Genomic DNA, 15546 nt, shown 5'->3' with positions numbered 1-15546 from the left:
GAGGAAAAAAAAAACACACACATACATTAGTAAGACCAGTGAATAACAGTTTATCTGCATTTTCTGGGTTGAAACTGTGGGAAATGGGAAATCTGACTTTTGTGTACAAAAAGAATGCACAGTAAGTTTGTTTTTATCACAAAGAAGAAAAACACAAACTAAAACAACAATAATTATCTCAAAACATTAAATTTACTTCATAGTTCACTTATTTCAGTCTAAGAAATTAGCACACCAGGAAAATGATGTCACTAAAAACCTGCCAAGCATACCTTTTGTCCCTCCTCTTCCCAGTATATGCTCTCAAGCATATAGCATGTACTGGGAAGTATATGAGTTGATTGCTTGGCTCGAAAATAACATGAGATGTCAGCTAAATGAGGCTGCCATCCCCTCACATGCAGGGTTTGGAGTCCAAGTATGGCAATAAACAAATGCTTAGCCCATAAGCTAAGGAGCTAATAAGGTTTAATGAGTGTTTTGGCTTTAAAAAGTGGTGAACCTTTTATTATTTTTCTTATCTGGAAACAATTCTGGATACAATTCATGGATTCTCACTATTTGGTCCAGCAGCAAGCAGGTCTTCTTGGTGCTCTCTCAGCTTTTAATTATAGCAAGACTGGATGGCAATGAATGAGTAAAAACCAAACTCACACCTAAACCAACATCTGTCTTTTTATTTTATCTTCTGCAAACTAGGCAAAGTGTAGTTGTATGGCAGAGACATCTACATCTATGTCTCTGAACTAAAGAACTCTAAGTTCTGTTGACTGAAAGTGTCCTGGCACCCAATGAGGATGGGTTTAGTTGTTCATACATGTACTTGGGTGTGTGCAAATATAAATGTTGGCAGGATGAGAGTTTCTGCTGTATTGATAGTAGGATGTAAATAGAGGACAATAACAGTGCTTCCATTGTTTGAAAAAACCTTGGCAGGTCTGAGCATGAACCAGACATAACAACTGCTCCTTTTTCCATTAGGTGACCAGAGCAGAGGAAGGAAGGCTGGGAAAGACAAAATACAAGAGAAGTTTTAAAGGTTTATGTCCGTTACAAAGAACTTGTTGGAAAGTCATCCCCACCCTTTCTATTATGTTCACCTTTTTTACTCATAAATCCATCTACATGTGATATGATCCAATAACATGGCTGCATGTCTTTGGTGTAATCCCGGGAGTGTTGGTGCTAATTCTGTATGGGTACTGTACTCACAGCGACAAGAATCTGCACGCTGCTATGCATGACCTCGATGTACTGGTAGTCCATGAAGCAGCCCATGACAGTGATGTAGGAGTGGCTCTCTGTGGTGCGGACACCAGGGGCCTCCTGCATCTCTCTCCTCACACAGCCGGGACCGTGCTCACTCCACCAGGAGTGATGAGCTGATATGTTAAATGTCAGCAGATCACTCTCCTAGAAGAAAAGAAACACATTAACCTTTTTGTGTGGTCTCTATTATTTATGAAGCATATTTAAATAATATTTATGGAGAATACAAGCCAGGTTGTTCAAGATAAGGAGATCTTAAGTGTATAAACATTAAAGGATTTTGTGTGATCATTCAACACTAGTTTAGGCAAGTTCACATTTTTATCTAATATCAATTTTCTTTTCATTTATCTACTGACGTTCAAGGTCCTAATTACCTTAACATGCAAAGATGAATCCAGTTATCTAAATAAACTACATAAAAAAGACACGCTTCCACTTTTTTCTCACTATCGGATATTGAATCAGACTTAAATTTTCCTGTTTTAGATCGCTTTGGATTGCAAATTTTTTTTCTATTTGCTAAATGCCAGAATAATTAGTTTTTTATTGCTTAAATTTATTGTTTTTTATTCGCTAAGATCTGTATTCTTTTATAAAAATTTTGGGAGAGCACTGATGATGATGCCATTGCTTTTTAAGCTTTTAATAGGTCTATTCACAACATTTCAATTAAATAGAGGGAAACCAGTGGATGTATTTTAGGGCAACACATGAAATACACTGCTTCTTTGTATGACATAATAGGAAAATAATGAAGATCTTTCGAGATGGCCGAAACTGCCAGGTTTATCTGCTCAAACGTTTAGATGCAGGAATAAACAACATAGGAATGTCCAACCATTATACAGTTCAGGAAAGGTATGGGTTCTGTGTCTAAGAGTTGGACTTGTTGATAAAAAACTGGTAAAGAGAGTTAATATCCAGAATGACCTGAGCCCTGTACCAACATGGGGCCTGTCCCTACATTGAAATTATTCTGAAAGCAACATAGAAAGTCAGATAACAGTTTGCATGTTCTCAGTTTTGCCCTGAGTCCACATTCTGGAACAAGGACCTTCACCTTTGGAGACATGGCCAAAATGACCATCATTACATTTTAATGGCAAGGGGGAAGCTTGCAAGCCATGGAACATCATCATAATTATTAAGTACTGGGTGACAACATCATTTTGTGTTGATGTTTTGCTACAGCAGGGACTGGTGGTGCAATTTGCAAATCAGATGACATCATTAAGAAAGAACATTATGTGAAAATATTGAAGCAACATCTCGAGACATCAGCCAGAAAATTAAAGCTTGGCCACAAATGAGTCCTCAAAATGGACAATGAGCCTAAGCATCCCACAACATTTGTTACAAAGCTGTCTAAGTATACCAAAGTCATTGTTTTTATTTTCTTTAATAGCATGCAAACATGAATTATTACAATGCAATGTAGTTAAAAGTAATACTAGATCATTTCAGTCAGCGTCTGTTACAACCAGATGTCTTTGCTTTCCAGTGAATAGACCCTTTATTGGCCAGTTCATGGCTGGTGCATCCTCAAGTCATGCCCCTGTTATTATGAGTGTGTCATGAATGCAAAGGAAGAAAATACTGGACATAGAATAAACGTAATAGTAGTTGAAATCTCACTTGCTCAATTGCTTCATTTTGCTTTTCACATTTTACTGGTTGTGCCACCTATTTGTTTAACCTAGCTTTAACAAGGAAACTTTTGCTAGGAGCAGAGCTGCACAACCTCTAAAACTGCAGGAATCTTGGTGAATGATATCAAAATTATAAAGAGTTGCTTGAATGCAATAATCGCCCTTTACACCTAAACCTACTATAGGTTATCATGTCATTAGAATCTCATCAAGGCCCATACACCAGGTTACGTGCTTTCTGTAAGACTGCGATGCTTTTCATCCCACTTCAGAATTTCAAATAATTTCATGCATACTAATGTTTTAAGGGGTGGCTGAAGGTGCGACACACCTAGGGTAATATTAATGTAAGAGCTTTTAATGTGACCTGAAATCTCCTTCACCTTTACCCCAAAAATCAAGAGAACCAAAAAAAAAAAAAAAAAAAACAAAACAGCATGGCTAGACAAGTAATTTCTAAAAGAAATCTGATGAAAATAACAGTACATACAATTTATGCAGAAACATGTTACCCTTGCACACCATGGTGAGGTTAATTTTGCACACAGCCACATCAGCCTGCATGCATTACCAGTCAGAAACAATGCTGATCAATACCTCAATACAGCAATCTAACCCCGCATCTGCTCCTCAGTGACAAAACATGCATTATTAACAGAACAGAGGTCTGTCAGGAAGTGTCCTTGATTCCTATCGGCTCACACTCTCAAACAGGCATCAACAGCACATGACGATGTGCTAAAACGATAAAGGTTGCAACAACTTTGAAAAACAGCTGCAAGATAGAAGTAAAAAAAAAAAAATCCAACATTTGTCAAGAGTGATACCAAATATTCTCTTCTCTTCTTGTTAATGACCTATCATCACTCTTTGTCTTTTACTTTTCTTTTCTTTTGCCCTTTGGTCATTTGTCTCACAGAGTCAAAAAAAACAAGGACGACTTAAGGTCAGATTAGCCCTGCAAGGCCTAATGACTTGACAGATATCATTGATTGATGCTGTGAGCCAGGGAAATCATGTCTATGGAAGGCACACTCATGACTGTAGCACATCAGCGGTCGATACTGAGCAGGATTTTTGGCAACTTACTGCCAGGAGTGGCAATACTCCCTTATACCCACAGGCACAAATCAGTCCTTCAATATCACAGATTCAAGAAAAGTCTGGTGGTCTTAGACAAACTCTAATTTTAAATGAATTCACATTTAGAGACGGTGCTGTTAAAGGAACGATTCAAACAATGTTTGTCTCTAACCCTAAACATGAAATGACTGGGAAAATATTCATAAAGATGTTTTGTGTAAGATTTATTAAACCAAGTTTCATCATAGAGAGAGGAAACCACCCGTGGGCCTAAATGGATGTTATAGTCTTTTCCGATTCTGCTTAGAGCTTTGAATTCAATTACATTTCATAAAGGGCTTACTTAGCTATGCTGTGTTCCTAAAAACAATGTGAGTGAAGCAAGAGATTGTTTTAGACTAAGTCCACACAAATGTGAAAAAATATTCGGACAAATTTGACAATATATTGAACAAACAAAAGAAATTGACTGACTAACCTGTAAATCTGTAAACAAACCATTGTGAACTAATCACTGTATATCAGTTTATTTTCTTACTTGTTAGTTAAGTATTTTGATAAATTATGGGCATTATTATAGCATTGAAACCACACATTTAATTTAATTTATATTCGCTGATTTTTTTTTCAAACCTATTTACATTGATTTTGTGCCAACCTTTGGGCAATCTGACTAAAGGAAAATATGACAAAGCATAATTCCTGATTAAACCAAATTTGGCTTTATTTTGAATTTCTGTGTTGTGTGCATTTATGTATATATGCATGAATGACATTTAACTTAAAAGTTACTGTCATTGTAACTATTGTATTGTATTGTATTGTATTCTATTCTATTCCATATCATCTTATTCAACAGATCAACGCAACCTTACACACATTTCCTCACCAAAGACTATTAGCACATTAGAGAAAATTACTTTAAACCATTGCTTGTCAAAGCGTGTACAAAACATCTCCAATATGGTTATAAACTGACAAATGCTGTGTTACAGTAAAAAGTTTGGGACATCAGAACAGCCAAAGTATGAAATGTCAAATGGGTGAAATGCCCCTTGTAAGCTATCAAGTTTTGAACTTAGATTTTATACAGATCAGTATAATGTAGTCACCAATTTTATTTTACACATTAAAAATAAATAAATGCAATTATTAAGACTTAAATTTAATGTTAAATCCAAGATTTAGTCTCGAGCAGTGTTGGGTTTCATTGTTTCCTACCAAGTCTGTTTATAAAAAGAAATGCTCCAAGAAATCAGTTGGAGAGAGGAATCAGCCAATTTTCAGCTTGATCAACCCTTAATGTTGACCGGCTGGTTAGAAGCTCAAACCTGTATCTTTTTCAAATCAATGAACAAACCCAACTAAAAAGTGTTTACCGTGTCAAAACATCTCTGCAATTTGTGCAGGCTGTGAGAAAGTGAAAGAGAGCAAGACCTTTAGAAAACAGCAGGAGGCTGAACAGAATACTACAAAAACCTCTGTTTTATTCTTTTGAAATTTAAACTTCAGTTTATATAGGGAAATGCTGGATTTGGAAATACTGCCAGACATTCTATTCTTAAGAACATAGACAAGAAGACTGCTGTTTTAGTAATGCTAGCCTGTGCTAATTGCTAATATAAAATGCTAACGTCAGTTCAAAGCATCACTTCCTAATCATTACGACTTTGTTTTAAAATAAAAGCAAGACCCTGTTTACCACCAACTCCTCTCTGTATAACATCTATATTATATTTGTTGTGTATTATATGCAATAGTTTGTAAATAGAAGAGAGAATTGCCTAAATTCAGTATCAGCAGGTCAAAGCTTTTCAAAACCGAAGATCGGCAAAACAATTCTGATCCGTACATCTATAATACGCATCATTGTATCACACACATATGCAGTATACCAGAACACATGAGAATTAGTTTAACAGTACAAGTGCTAACTTCTAACAACAAACTTTCTAAACATACAGTGGAAACTCAAATAAAGTGTATGCATATAACTGTCTGCTCAGTCTAATGTTTCAGCATTTGTTTCTCTGCAGAAAAGCAAAACAATTAGGCTGAATGTTTGAAAAGTGGTATTTTTGGAATATTAAGACCTATTATTTTAAAAATTACCACAAAACTAAGGTAATACAAAATTCTTCAAGTATGGACATACCAAATAGTGTTTATGACTGTGCTCACTGTGTGTGGAGCTTCAGATATAATGACTAGAAAGGGTCAATGAATGGAGCAGGCTTAAATCAAAGATGTGTGTAGAGTAACAGGGGTCTATTTGTCTTGCACTGTAGGAGAGGGTATAAGAGATCAATAGGAGGTGACAGAGCATGTGGCATGTAACAACCTGTCCCCTCACTCTGAAACCCTGGCCGGCACGCAAAGCTCACAAAAACATACAGGTACATATTCAGCCTCTGGTATCTTGCTGTCAACATCAGTCAAGGTGATCCAGAAAGAATTAGCTCATTTTGTTTCATGATATAATGTTTTGGGGGATCCTCTCTTAAGGACTGTCAAGTGTCCAGTTTGATTTTGATGTGGATGGGTTGGGTGTGTGTGTGTTGTTTGTGCACTCCATTAGCCAGCTTTTCTCCTGGCCACCATATGCAGAGCTCTGAGCCCAAGCTTGCTCCATCTGTCGGGTTAATGCTCAGCCTCGGCCCCAAGCAGCTGGCCCCTACAAGCATCATTATTCTAGTTGGAACCACGGGAACACACGCACACACACCCCTACACACACAACATTGATATTAGCAGTGAAAGACAGACAAACACACACACTCGATGAAGCCAAGGATCATCACAGAGTGACAAACTCACCGTAGCCTGGGAAGGTGTTTCTGAAATTCATTTTGGCTGTCTGAGCAGGTGTCAGATGAATGTTGCCAGCATGAATTTATTATTCTCAGTGGTCAGCAGGTTGCTGGGCAAGACATTCATCAGTGGAAAGGACAGGAGAGGAGCCGTGAATAGCGTGTCGGGTCAAAATTAGCAAGTTGCCTTTTTCTGAGTAAATACAGATTTGATCTTTTGTTGAGGAGTTGCAGGACTGTAATAGACTTAAAATGGACTTACGAAAGTAATTATGCTCCTTGAACTTTTTCACATTCAGTCACATTGAAACCACATATTCAATAGATTGTATCAGGATTTAATGTAACAGACCAATTTGCAATACTTTATTAATATTAAGTCTCAAAAGTGTGGTTTTCATTTGTATTCATCCACCTTGACTCAATGTTTTCTAGACCACCTTTTAGCACAATTTCTGTACATCAAGGAAATTTTTGCAAATCTTATAATAGCTCAAGCTCAGTCATGTTGAACAGAGAGTCTGTGGAGATAATCTTTCACATCTTGTCACTTATTCATAACTTAATTTAGGCCTGACTTTGACTAGTCCATCCTCATGAATATGCTTTGATATAAACCATTTAATTATAGCTCTGGATGACTGTCTAGGGTGACTGTCATGCTGGTAAGTACCCCTGCTATAGTCTAAAGTAATCTTTAAAAGGTTTTCTTCATCCATTTTCCCCTCAACGCTGATCCCTGTTCCAGCTGAAGAAAAGCATCCCTACACCACCGTTTTTCTCTATAGAGATTGTGTTTTGCGGATCTTAGTTTTCTGCCACACATAGCATTTTGTATGTAGGCCAAAATTATTTGTTATAGTCTCATTTGATCAAAGCACCTTCTTCTACGTTAGCCGACTCACCAACATGGCTTTTGAGAAAATCCACACAGGAATTCTTCTGGCTTTCCTTACGTCCATTTTCAGATGATGAGCTAAACAGTGCTCTGTGGGGATGTTTGAAGCTTTGGATTTTCTTCTGGTTTCAACTTCTTCATAGCTTTCTTCCTGTTCTGTCAGATGCATTTCTTAGTCTTCATGATGCTGTATGTTCACTAATGTTTTCTTAAACAGCCATTAAGACCTTTACAAAAAAGATGTATTCGTGCTGAGATTAAAGTTACACACAGGTTCACTCTATTTACTTTGTCTCTGAAGGCAATTAGTTGCACTGGATTTTATTCATGGGTAAAGGAATAAATGGAAGTGAGTACAAATGCATGTGACATGCTTAAAATTATTTTATTTATAAAGAAAATTGAAAATTGTGTATCTTTTTTTTTTTATCTTTTAACTCAAAGTTCGTGGTTTGCAGTTGTAACAGGACAAAAATGTTAAAAAAGTTTGTGGGGTGTTAATTCTTTTGCATTATATGTGCATGTAATTAACAATGCTTTGGATATAGGATTTTCTTTTTCTAATTAAAGCCTGCATTAGAAATTCAGCAGGCAGGTATATGTACCCCAAAGCTCAATCCATAAAAACACACCAGGAAAACATAAAAGACGCAGAGATATTGCAGTTCTGTCTGCTCCATAAATTTCACGGAGTCCATGGAGTAATTCATGGTCTGCTGTTGGATTCCTAAGAGTTACTTGTGTCACACTTTCATACTGCAAACTTCATATAATTGTGTTTACTTTGACTGCACTTCATTCATGGCCATTGCTTCAGGCACAATGGAAGCTAAAACAAATCTGTGGCAGAACATCATATTGAATTATAGCTAAAGTTTACATTCAGTGAGAATAAATCTTAATTATATCTCAGTGTGTTTTTCTAACTAAAACTTTATTTTTGGCTGGGAGCAATCAAACAGACAGTTACCGTGCCATAAAGTCAGAGTTATTCTAAGTACTTTCCAAGAAAAAAAACCACAAATCCTATTACTGAAACTTTTTTTTTCTTTCTTAGAAATTCATGGAAACTTCTCCTTAGACAACCAGGTTGTTTAATCCTTGACTCCAAGCCTCATGCAGAAGCTTTTTATAGTAACAAATATCAGTCAATGTATTTTTATCAGAAGCTTTGTAGTTTTAGGTTTGATAAAACTTTCAGAAATGTGCGATTTGTTTAACCTGTTCCAAAAAATAAATGCATTCACACATCTTTAAGACATAGAATCTGATTGCAGAACAATGGTAATATTTAGAGTTAGACTAGTTTAAATACTTTAAACAAAGCCAGAGGTTTTAAAAAAAGGCTCTGCTAAATGCTAAATTAATGGTGTGGTTTAGGCAAGATCAATAACAATTTGTTTCTTAGAGATAAAAGATCATAGATTCCTAAGGCTTTGGTAATTCTCTGTTAGGACTATTTTTCTAATGTCAGCTAGTAAAACCAGTGTTTAAGTTTTGGGACATATTAAATCTTCACACTTGTTTTCAGCACAAATCACTAAATAATATCAATGAAGCTGTGTCTTTTTGCATATTTGACATTGATGTTTTTTCTTTTTTTCCTCTTTCTTTTTTTTCATTTATATCAAGAGCAACCCAAGCACCTTCGAAGACAATCATAGAACATAACAGCCACAATGTTACTGTCCATAAATCGCAACTCTTTGATTTTATTCTCGTTAAAACATACAGCTCCTCATTGAGAAATTTGAAACTGTCCTGCAATGTCACAGTTCGGAGACTGGTGCCTGATGCACATGCAGCATACCTTGCTGCAAGCTTTTGAAAATCCAGACATATTTTTATATGCACATTTTGCAAATAAATCTCTACGGTTGGAGAACTGTAAGTAGATCGATGGCATGTATTTCTGATTTTTGTTTAACCAGATAAAGACCCACTGAGATCCAGATTTCTTTTACAGGGGTGACCTGGCCAAGATACTAAAAATACAGACATGTCAGAACTGCAACTCAATGGGAAACAATCCATGTAATCCCTGCAAGAATCATTTTTACCGGTTCATTCAACAGATAAGTAAGTCATGCAGGTTCCATAAGCTTCAATTTGATTCGTCAATACAGCTAAAATGACATCACTCAGCTACTAGATTTCAATGGAAGCCAACCTATACAATGGAGTGCCAAATCTGTTCAGAAGCAGCGGCATTTCTTTCCACCCTGCGGCAAACATGACGAAGAATGAATGACCCAGTTTTTCTTTGAAAGTTGACATTTTATACTGGTGGTCTAAGCAATTTATTATAGCAATTTGACTGAAAAAGTGCTCTGCACAGTTATATTGCAGCAAAAAAATCCTGGGTTCAACTCCCGGCCTGGGGTATTTCTGTATGGAGTTTGCATGTTTCTCCGGGTGCACCGACTTCCTCCCACACTTCAAAAACACGACTGTTAGATTTATTGGTCTCTCTAAATTGCCCTCAGGTATGATTGGGTGTGTTCATGATTTTTGTCCTGTGTGTCTCTGTGTTGCTCTGTGAAGGACTGGCGACCTGTCCAGGTTGTACCCAGCCTCTGGCCCGTAGACCGCTGGAGATAGACCCCAGCTACACTGCGACCCTGTGCAGAAGAAACTAGTAGAAAAGATGGATGGATGGATGGATGGAAGGATGGATGGATGGATGAACGGACGGACGGACGGACTGACTGACTGCACATATAGTTGTTTAATTTCTGGTTGACTGCAAGATAAAGTTTGCCCTATAGTTAGCAACTAGCAACTGAAGAACGAGTCATCTTAAGATCAACACTTTAATGCACTTTATGCATATATGTAGAGCTAAGTGGAGATTGATAATTAATTCAACACCCTGCATGATGGACATTAATACTCAACTTCATCCCAGGACATTTTAAATACAGAAAAAAAAAAGGTTTTTATATGTTCTGGGTTCCCAGCTTTATTCATGCTAATAAGGACATTTTAGGAAACAAATGTTTTCTGCTACAGTCCCATCTGTGGTCTACATACATGCAAACATTTTTTTGTGGAAAAAAAACTGAAAGCTTTTATCAAAGGTGTGGATTTGTAAAATATCAAAATTTGTTGGATCTGTCCATACTTGAAAGACAGGAAGTTTACAAAAAGTGATGAATTAGCAAGCCACTTTTCAAACAAATCTACATCACTTCATCAGCATCAATTATCATTTTTTTCTCTAGATTTGTGTGGAGTCTTCAACAATGTTCAGGATCACCTTCATTTGAATTTTGATAGGACATTCATATCTGTGTGTAAATGTTAAGTTTTTCTCGAACAGATAAGAATGTCATTTTGTAAACATCCTAAGTAGTGTAATTTAGGCCTTAAAAGAACTTGTCATGGCTCTTAAAAACAGGGTCATAAATCAGTCTCACTTCAACCACACACCACCTTTCTCCAACCCCCAACACCCCAACGATTCTGTACTCATGACCTCAAGGAGACATACTCTCAGTACAGATAGTACTTTCTCACCGAGATGGTATATTTATGACCTAATATTCAGAGATAAAGACTTACAGACATGTTAGAAACCTCACCTTTGACAGGCCTCCAACATCCAGATAAAAACAGATGATGAAGACGTTCCAGGCAACCCAAAGTGCGGCCCAGACTGTGTACTGCAGAAGAGACGCACAGAAGATTAGCTGACAAAACATTTATCATAAACAATTAACAAAAACTAACTGAACCGAAAAGAAGATGATAAGTTAGATGAATAAGATCCTTAACAATAAAAAGTAAGAGGTCAGAATTCATCCAAAGTGAGACATTATACGGTTAAACCTCTGTCAAAAGGCAAGGTTTTTGTGATTAAAAAAACAAGACCATGATAAATCATTTCAAAACTTCTTCCAACTGTGGAATGCAGAACAAGTGTGATGTAGCGATATAATACAAAGCAAAAACATAACCAGTGTAAGCTGACCAAGAAACTACTTGCTTAGCAGAATCTGATGCAGATAATAAATGTTAATGCTTCCCTATGCATCCTTCACTATGCTCAGGTGAATTCTGGAAGTTGCAAGCCACGCCCCTTTGGTTGTGCAATCTAACAGCAGCTGTGAAAGCACGCAATGCCCATAATTTTATAAGAATCGACAGAGAAAAAAACTGATGGGTGTTGAAATTGCAAAACTATGATCTGAAAGGGACTTAAATTTCTTAAAGTGTTGGTCACTTTATAGACAACTCTGTGGATTTCCTTGTACTCTTCTCCTAACTGATACCTTTTAACAATGAATGGCTTTGAAGCTTTTCTAACCTCTCTGCAAATTATATCTTTGGCTAAATGATGCAAATGAGCATATGTTAAGAAGATTCTACAAGGACAGCTTTACTTTATTTCGGGTTTATTCAGTGTACCATTTTTGTTGGTTGTGAACCAAATAAGACTGAATGCTGGAATTAAATCAAGAGGGAAAAAGTGTTTTATTTGATTGATTTGAACACTTTTTAAAAAGGTCACTGTTTCTTTTTTTAACATGTCTTCTCAGATTTGTTTATTTTCCGGTTTAATTTAAAAGTAAATACATCTCATTAAAGGTCCAATTTTTGATATCACAGCAACTTGTCTTTTTAAGAGCGGTGTGTACACCTTTGAGAGCTGAAGTATATACACAGAAACCCAACATTTACATATACAGGATTTGACTTTTCTAAAGTTGCCAGTAAGTTCAGGAGTTCTGTGTGAACCCTGTGGGAGTTGTGGCTTTTTAAACTGCTGAGGCTGACTGAAGTTCACGACTCAACTATTTAGAAAATTGTATAGTTAGACAGCCAAGTGCTGACAGACACAGAGTGGTACTGGGTGGTATTCAATTCAGTCATCAGAGGGAAGGTTGTGAAATCCTCTGACTCATGATGAAATGTGTGCTTAAGGTGTCAGAGAGAGAGCAAAGGACAAAGCTCCATAAAAACATACGTGTTGAATCACAAAGCCCCTTCAGGTCAAATTCTCCTATTTTCCACTTGACATGAGAGAATAGTTTCAACTTTCCCCCCTTCCGCTCCTCCTTTCACCTCATGTTTCCTCTGATTCTACAGCTTATCCTGTGTGGCTTTACTGTACGCTTTGTTATCTTTCCTGTCTGTCCATATTCACACTCCTCTCCCTCGTTCCAATCTCTTCACATCTTTTCCTGTCATAAACATCGCCATCTGTGCTCAAAATATGCTTTTGATGTCTCAGATAAATAGAAAGGTTTCAAATAAAAGCTGAAGTGTGTAAAAGCTCTTTTGTAATAATTTATATTGACATGTTGAACACTAAGCATCATGTGCTCTCTTTAAAGAGTGACCTTCTCTGTTCAGAAACTTAAAGCAAAGTTTTAATCTGATTAACTCATTAGTCCCCCAACCAAGATTTCCCCCGCATTAATTAGCCCAAACTACCAGGGGATTACAGTCATTTAATAGCGTTTCACAATGCACAAAACAGTGCACTACACAGTACTCTTTGCACACAGGCTGAAAACTTAGAACTGATGCATCACTATTTGAAAAATACCAATAAAAACATGAATTAAATTCCTAAGAAAAATCACAGGTGTACCACTTCATTAGGTACACTTGTTCAATTCCTTGTTAACACAAATTGTGCATCAGCCAGTCACATGGCAGCAGATGGATGCATTTAGGAATCTCAACGTGTTGAAAATGACTTGCTGAAATCCAAATATCAAAATGCGGAAAACAGGGCATTTAAGAGACTGAATTTGACATGTATGTTGGTGCCTGATTGAATTGGTCTGAATATTCCCGGAAATGCTGATCTACTGGACTCGACCTTCTCTGAGGTTTACAGAGTTGATGTCAGAGGGTTGAGGATAATGGTTTGAGATAACAGAAGGGTGAAAGTAGTTCAAACAACCACTCCAAGTTACACTAAGGTGTGCAAAATAATCTTTCTGAAGGGCACAATACGTTAAATCCCGAATCATATAGGCTAAAGCAGCAGAGGATCACACTGGGTGCCACTCCTGTCAGCTATAAACAGGAAACTGAGGCTCCTTTTCAGACAGGATTATGAAAAAAAACAGACAATCGCCCGCTGGAAAAATGTCGCCTGATCCAGTGAGTCATGATTTCGATTTCAATTGCAACATTCAAATGGCAGCATTAGACTTTTGCATGCATAACGTGAAAGCCTGGCTCCATTCTGCCTTGTATCATCAGATGGTGGTTGTGAAATTATGTGGGGAATATTTTTTGGCACACGTTGGGGCCCCTATAATGCCAGTTAACCATTATTAAAATCTCTGAGAAATGTTTTAGACAACCTGCTGAATTAATACCTAATAAAGTAGACGATAAATGTAGCTTTCCAGTTTGCTTTACTCACCACTACAATATATCGTGGCCGGTACTGAATGGTTCCAAAGAGGCCCAGGATCACAATGATGATATGGAAAAAGTTTGCAAGAATTGGGGCCCACTGGTAACCAAGGAAGTCAAACACCTGCCTCTCCAAGGCCAACACCTGAAGAAATCAAAGAGATGAGAATCATAAAAATTGAATATATTGGAGGCGAGATACATTTAATGTGCATGAGCACAATTGATAGAGGAACATCAGAAAGACTATGCCTGGAAGATAATCAGCAAGACATAAGTGATTTTAGACCTGTGGCTCTAACGTCTCTAGTCATGAAAGCCCTTAAAAAACTGAACAACAGGAAGCTGGTAAAATGCATAGAAGACAAATTAGATCCTCTCCAATGTGCCTACAGGTGTGAAACAGGGGTTGAAGATGCAGTCTTAACATTCTTAATTTTTAAACACACGGATGACCTCAGTTCTCATGCCCAATTGTTGTTTTTAGATTTTTCTTCTGGTTTTAATACCATCCAGCTTCACATTTTAGTTGGAAAATTGTTGACAAATTTCAACCTGTTCCCAAGTGTGGTTGCATGGGTTTTCAATTTCCTTATTAACAGATCCCAGTGTGTCCGAGTAAATGGCTCTAGGTCAGATGTGGCATTTTCCTCCACTGGTTCTCCCCAGAGTTGTGTACTCTCTCCCTTATTGTATATTCTGTAGACCAATGACTACACAAGTCATTATACAGGACAACATATATTTTAAAGTTTGCAGATGACACAGGTATTGTCAGGTTCTGTCGGGGAGATGACGACTCAGCTAGTCAGGTAGTGTAGGATTATCTAACGTGGTGTGACAACGCCTATTTAAAATTAAATGTAACTAAAACGAAGATCTGTTTATAGCTTTTAGGAAAAAGTCCAGTCCACCACCTTTAGTTCTTATTAAAGGAAAAGCAGTGGAGCGTGTTCAGCATTACAAGTATCTGGGTGTTGTCATCGACAATAAGCTGACATTCTCTGAAAACTCTGACAAGGTCAGCAAGAAAACACATCAAAGATTGAACTTCTTTCACAAATTAAATCAATTTGGTCTGTGTAAAAAGTTGATGACCGTCTTTTATAGCTCTATGATAGAATCTGTCCTTACATTTGCTTTCATCACCTGGTTCGGCAGTCTATCAGTAAGAGACAAAAACAGCATGACGCAAGCAGTAAAAGTGGTCAGTAAAATTATTGGCACCAAATTGCCTGATCGTACAGAACCATTTTTAAAGTGAGTTGCAAAAGCTATTCCTCACTCTCCTTGTCACCCACTTTGATCTGAGCTCTTACCATCTGGAAAGAGATTCAGGTGGCCCAAATCAAGGACCAACAGATGAAAAACTCTTTTATTTACTCAGACCATTAAAAAGTGATTGGTTGTGCCATTCTTGGATTGTCACCTGTCCTTTTTAAATGGATTATTA

The 15546-nt window shown here is 37.1% G+C and overlaps 1 protein-coding gene across 2 annotated transcripts in view; it reads right to left on the bottom strand.

Moving 5' to 3' along the window:
* Positions 1 to 15546, bottom strand: part of nkain4 (sodium/potassium transporting ATPase interacting 4) — a 67821-nt gene that overhangs the window by 26519 nt on the left and 25756 nt on the right. For both annotated transcript variants that reach the window (XM_047370156.1, XM_047370148.1), the window contains exons 2-4: positions 14101 to 14238; positions 11297 to 11377; positions 1213 to 1413 (exon numbers count right to left, since the gene is read on the bottom strand). In XM_047370156.1, the coding sequence (XP_047226112.1) occupies positions 1213 to 1413; positions 11297 to 11377; positions 14101 to 14238 (420 nt within the window). The remainder of the gene's footprint in view (positions 1 to 1212; positions 1414 to 11296; positions 11378 to 14100; positions 14239 to 15546) is intronic.

Source organism: Girardinichthys multiradiatus, chromosome 1, assembly GCF_021462225.1.
Source record: "Girardinichthys multiradiatus isolate DD_20200921_A chromosome 1, DD_fGirMul_XY1, whole genome shotgun sequence".
NCBI lineage: Eukaryota > Metazoa > Chordata > Actinopteri > Cyprinodontiformes > Goodeidae > Girardinichthys > Girardinichthys multiradiatus.
Note: the sequence above shows the minus strand (reverse complement) of the source record. Positions and strands in the feature narration are given on the sequence as shown.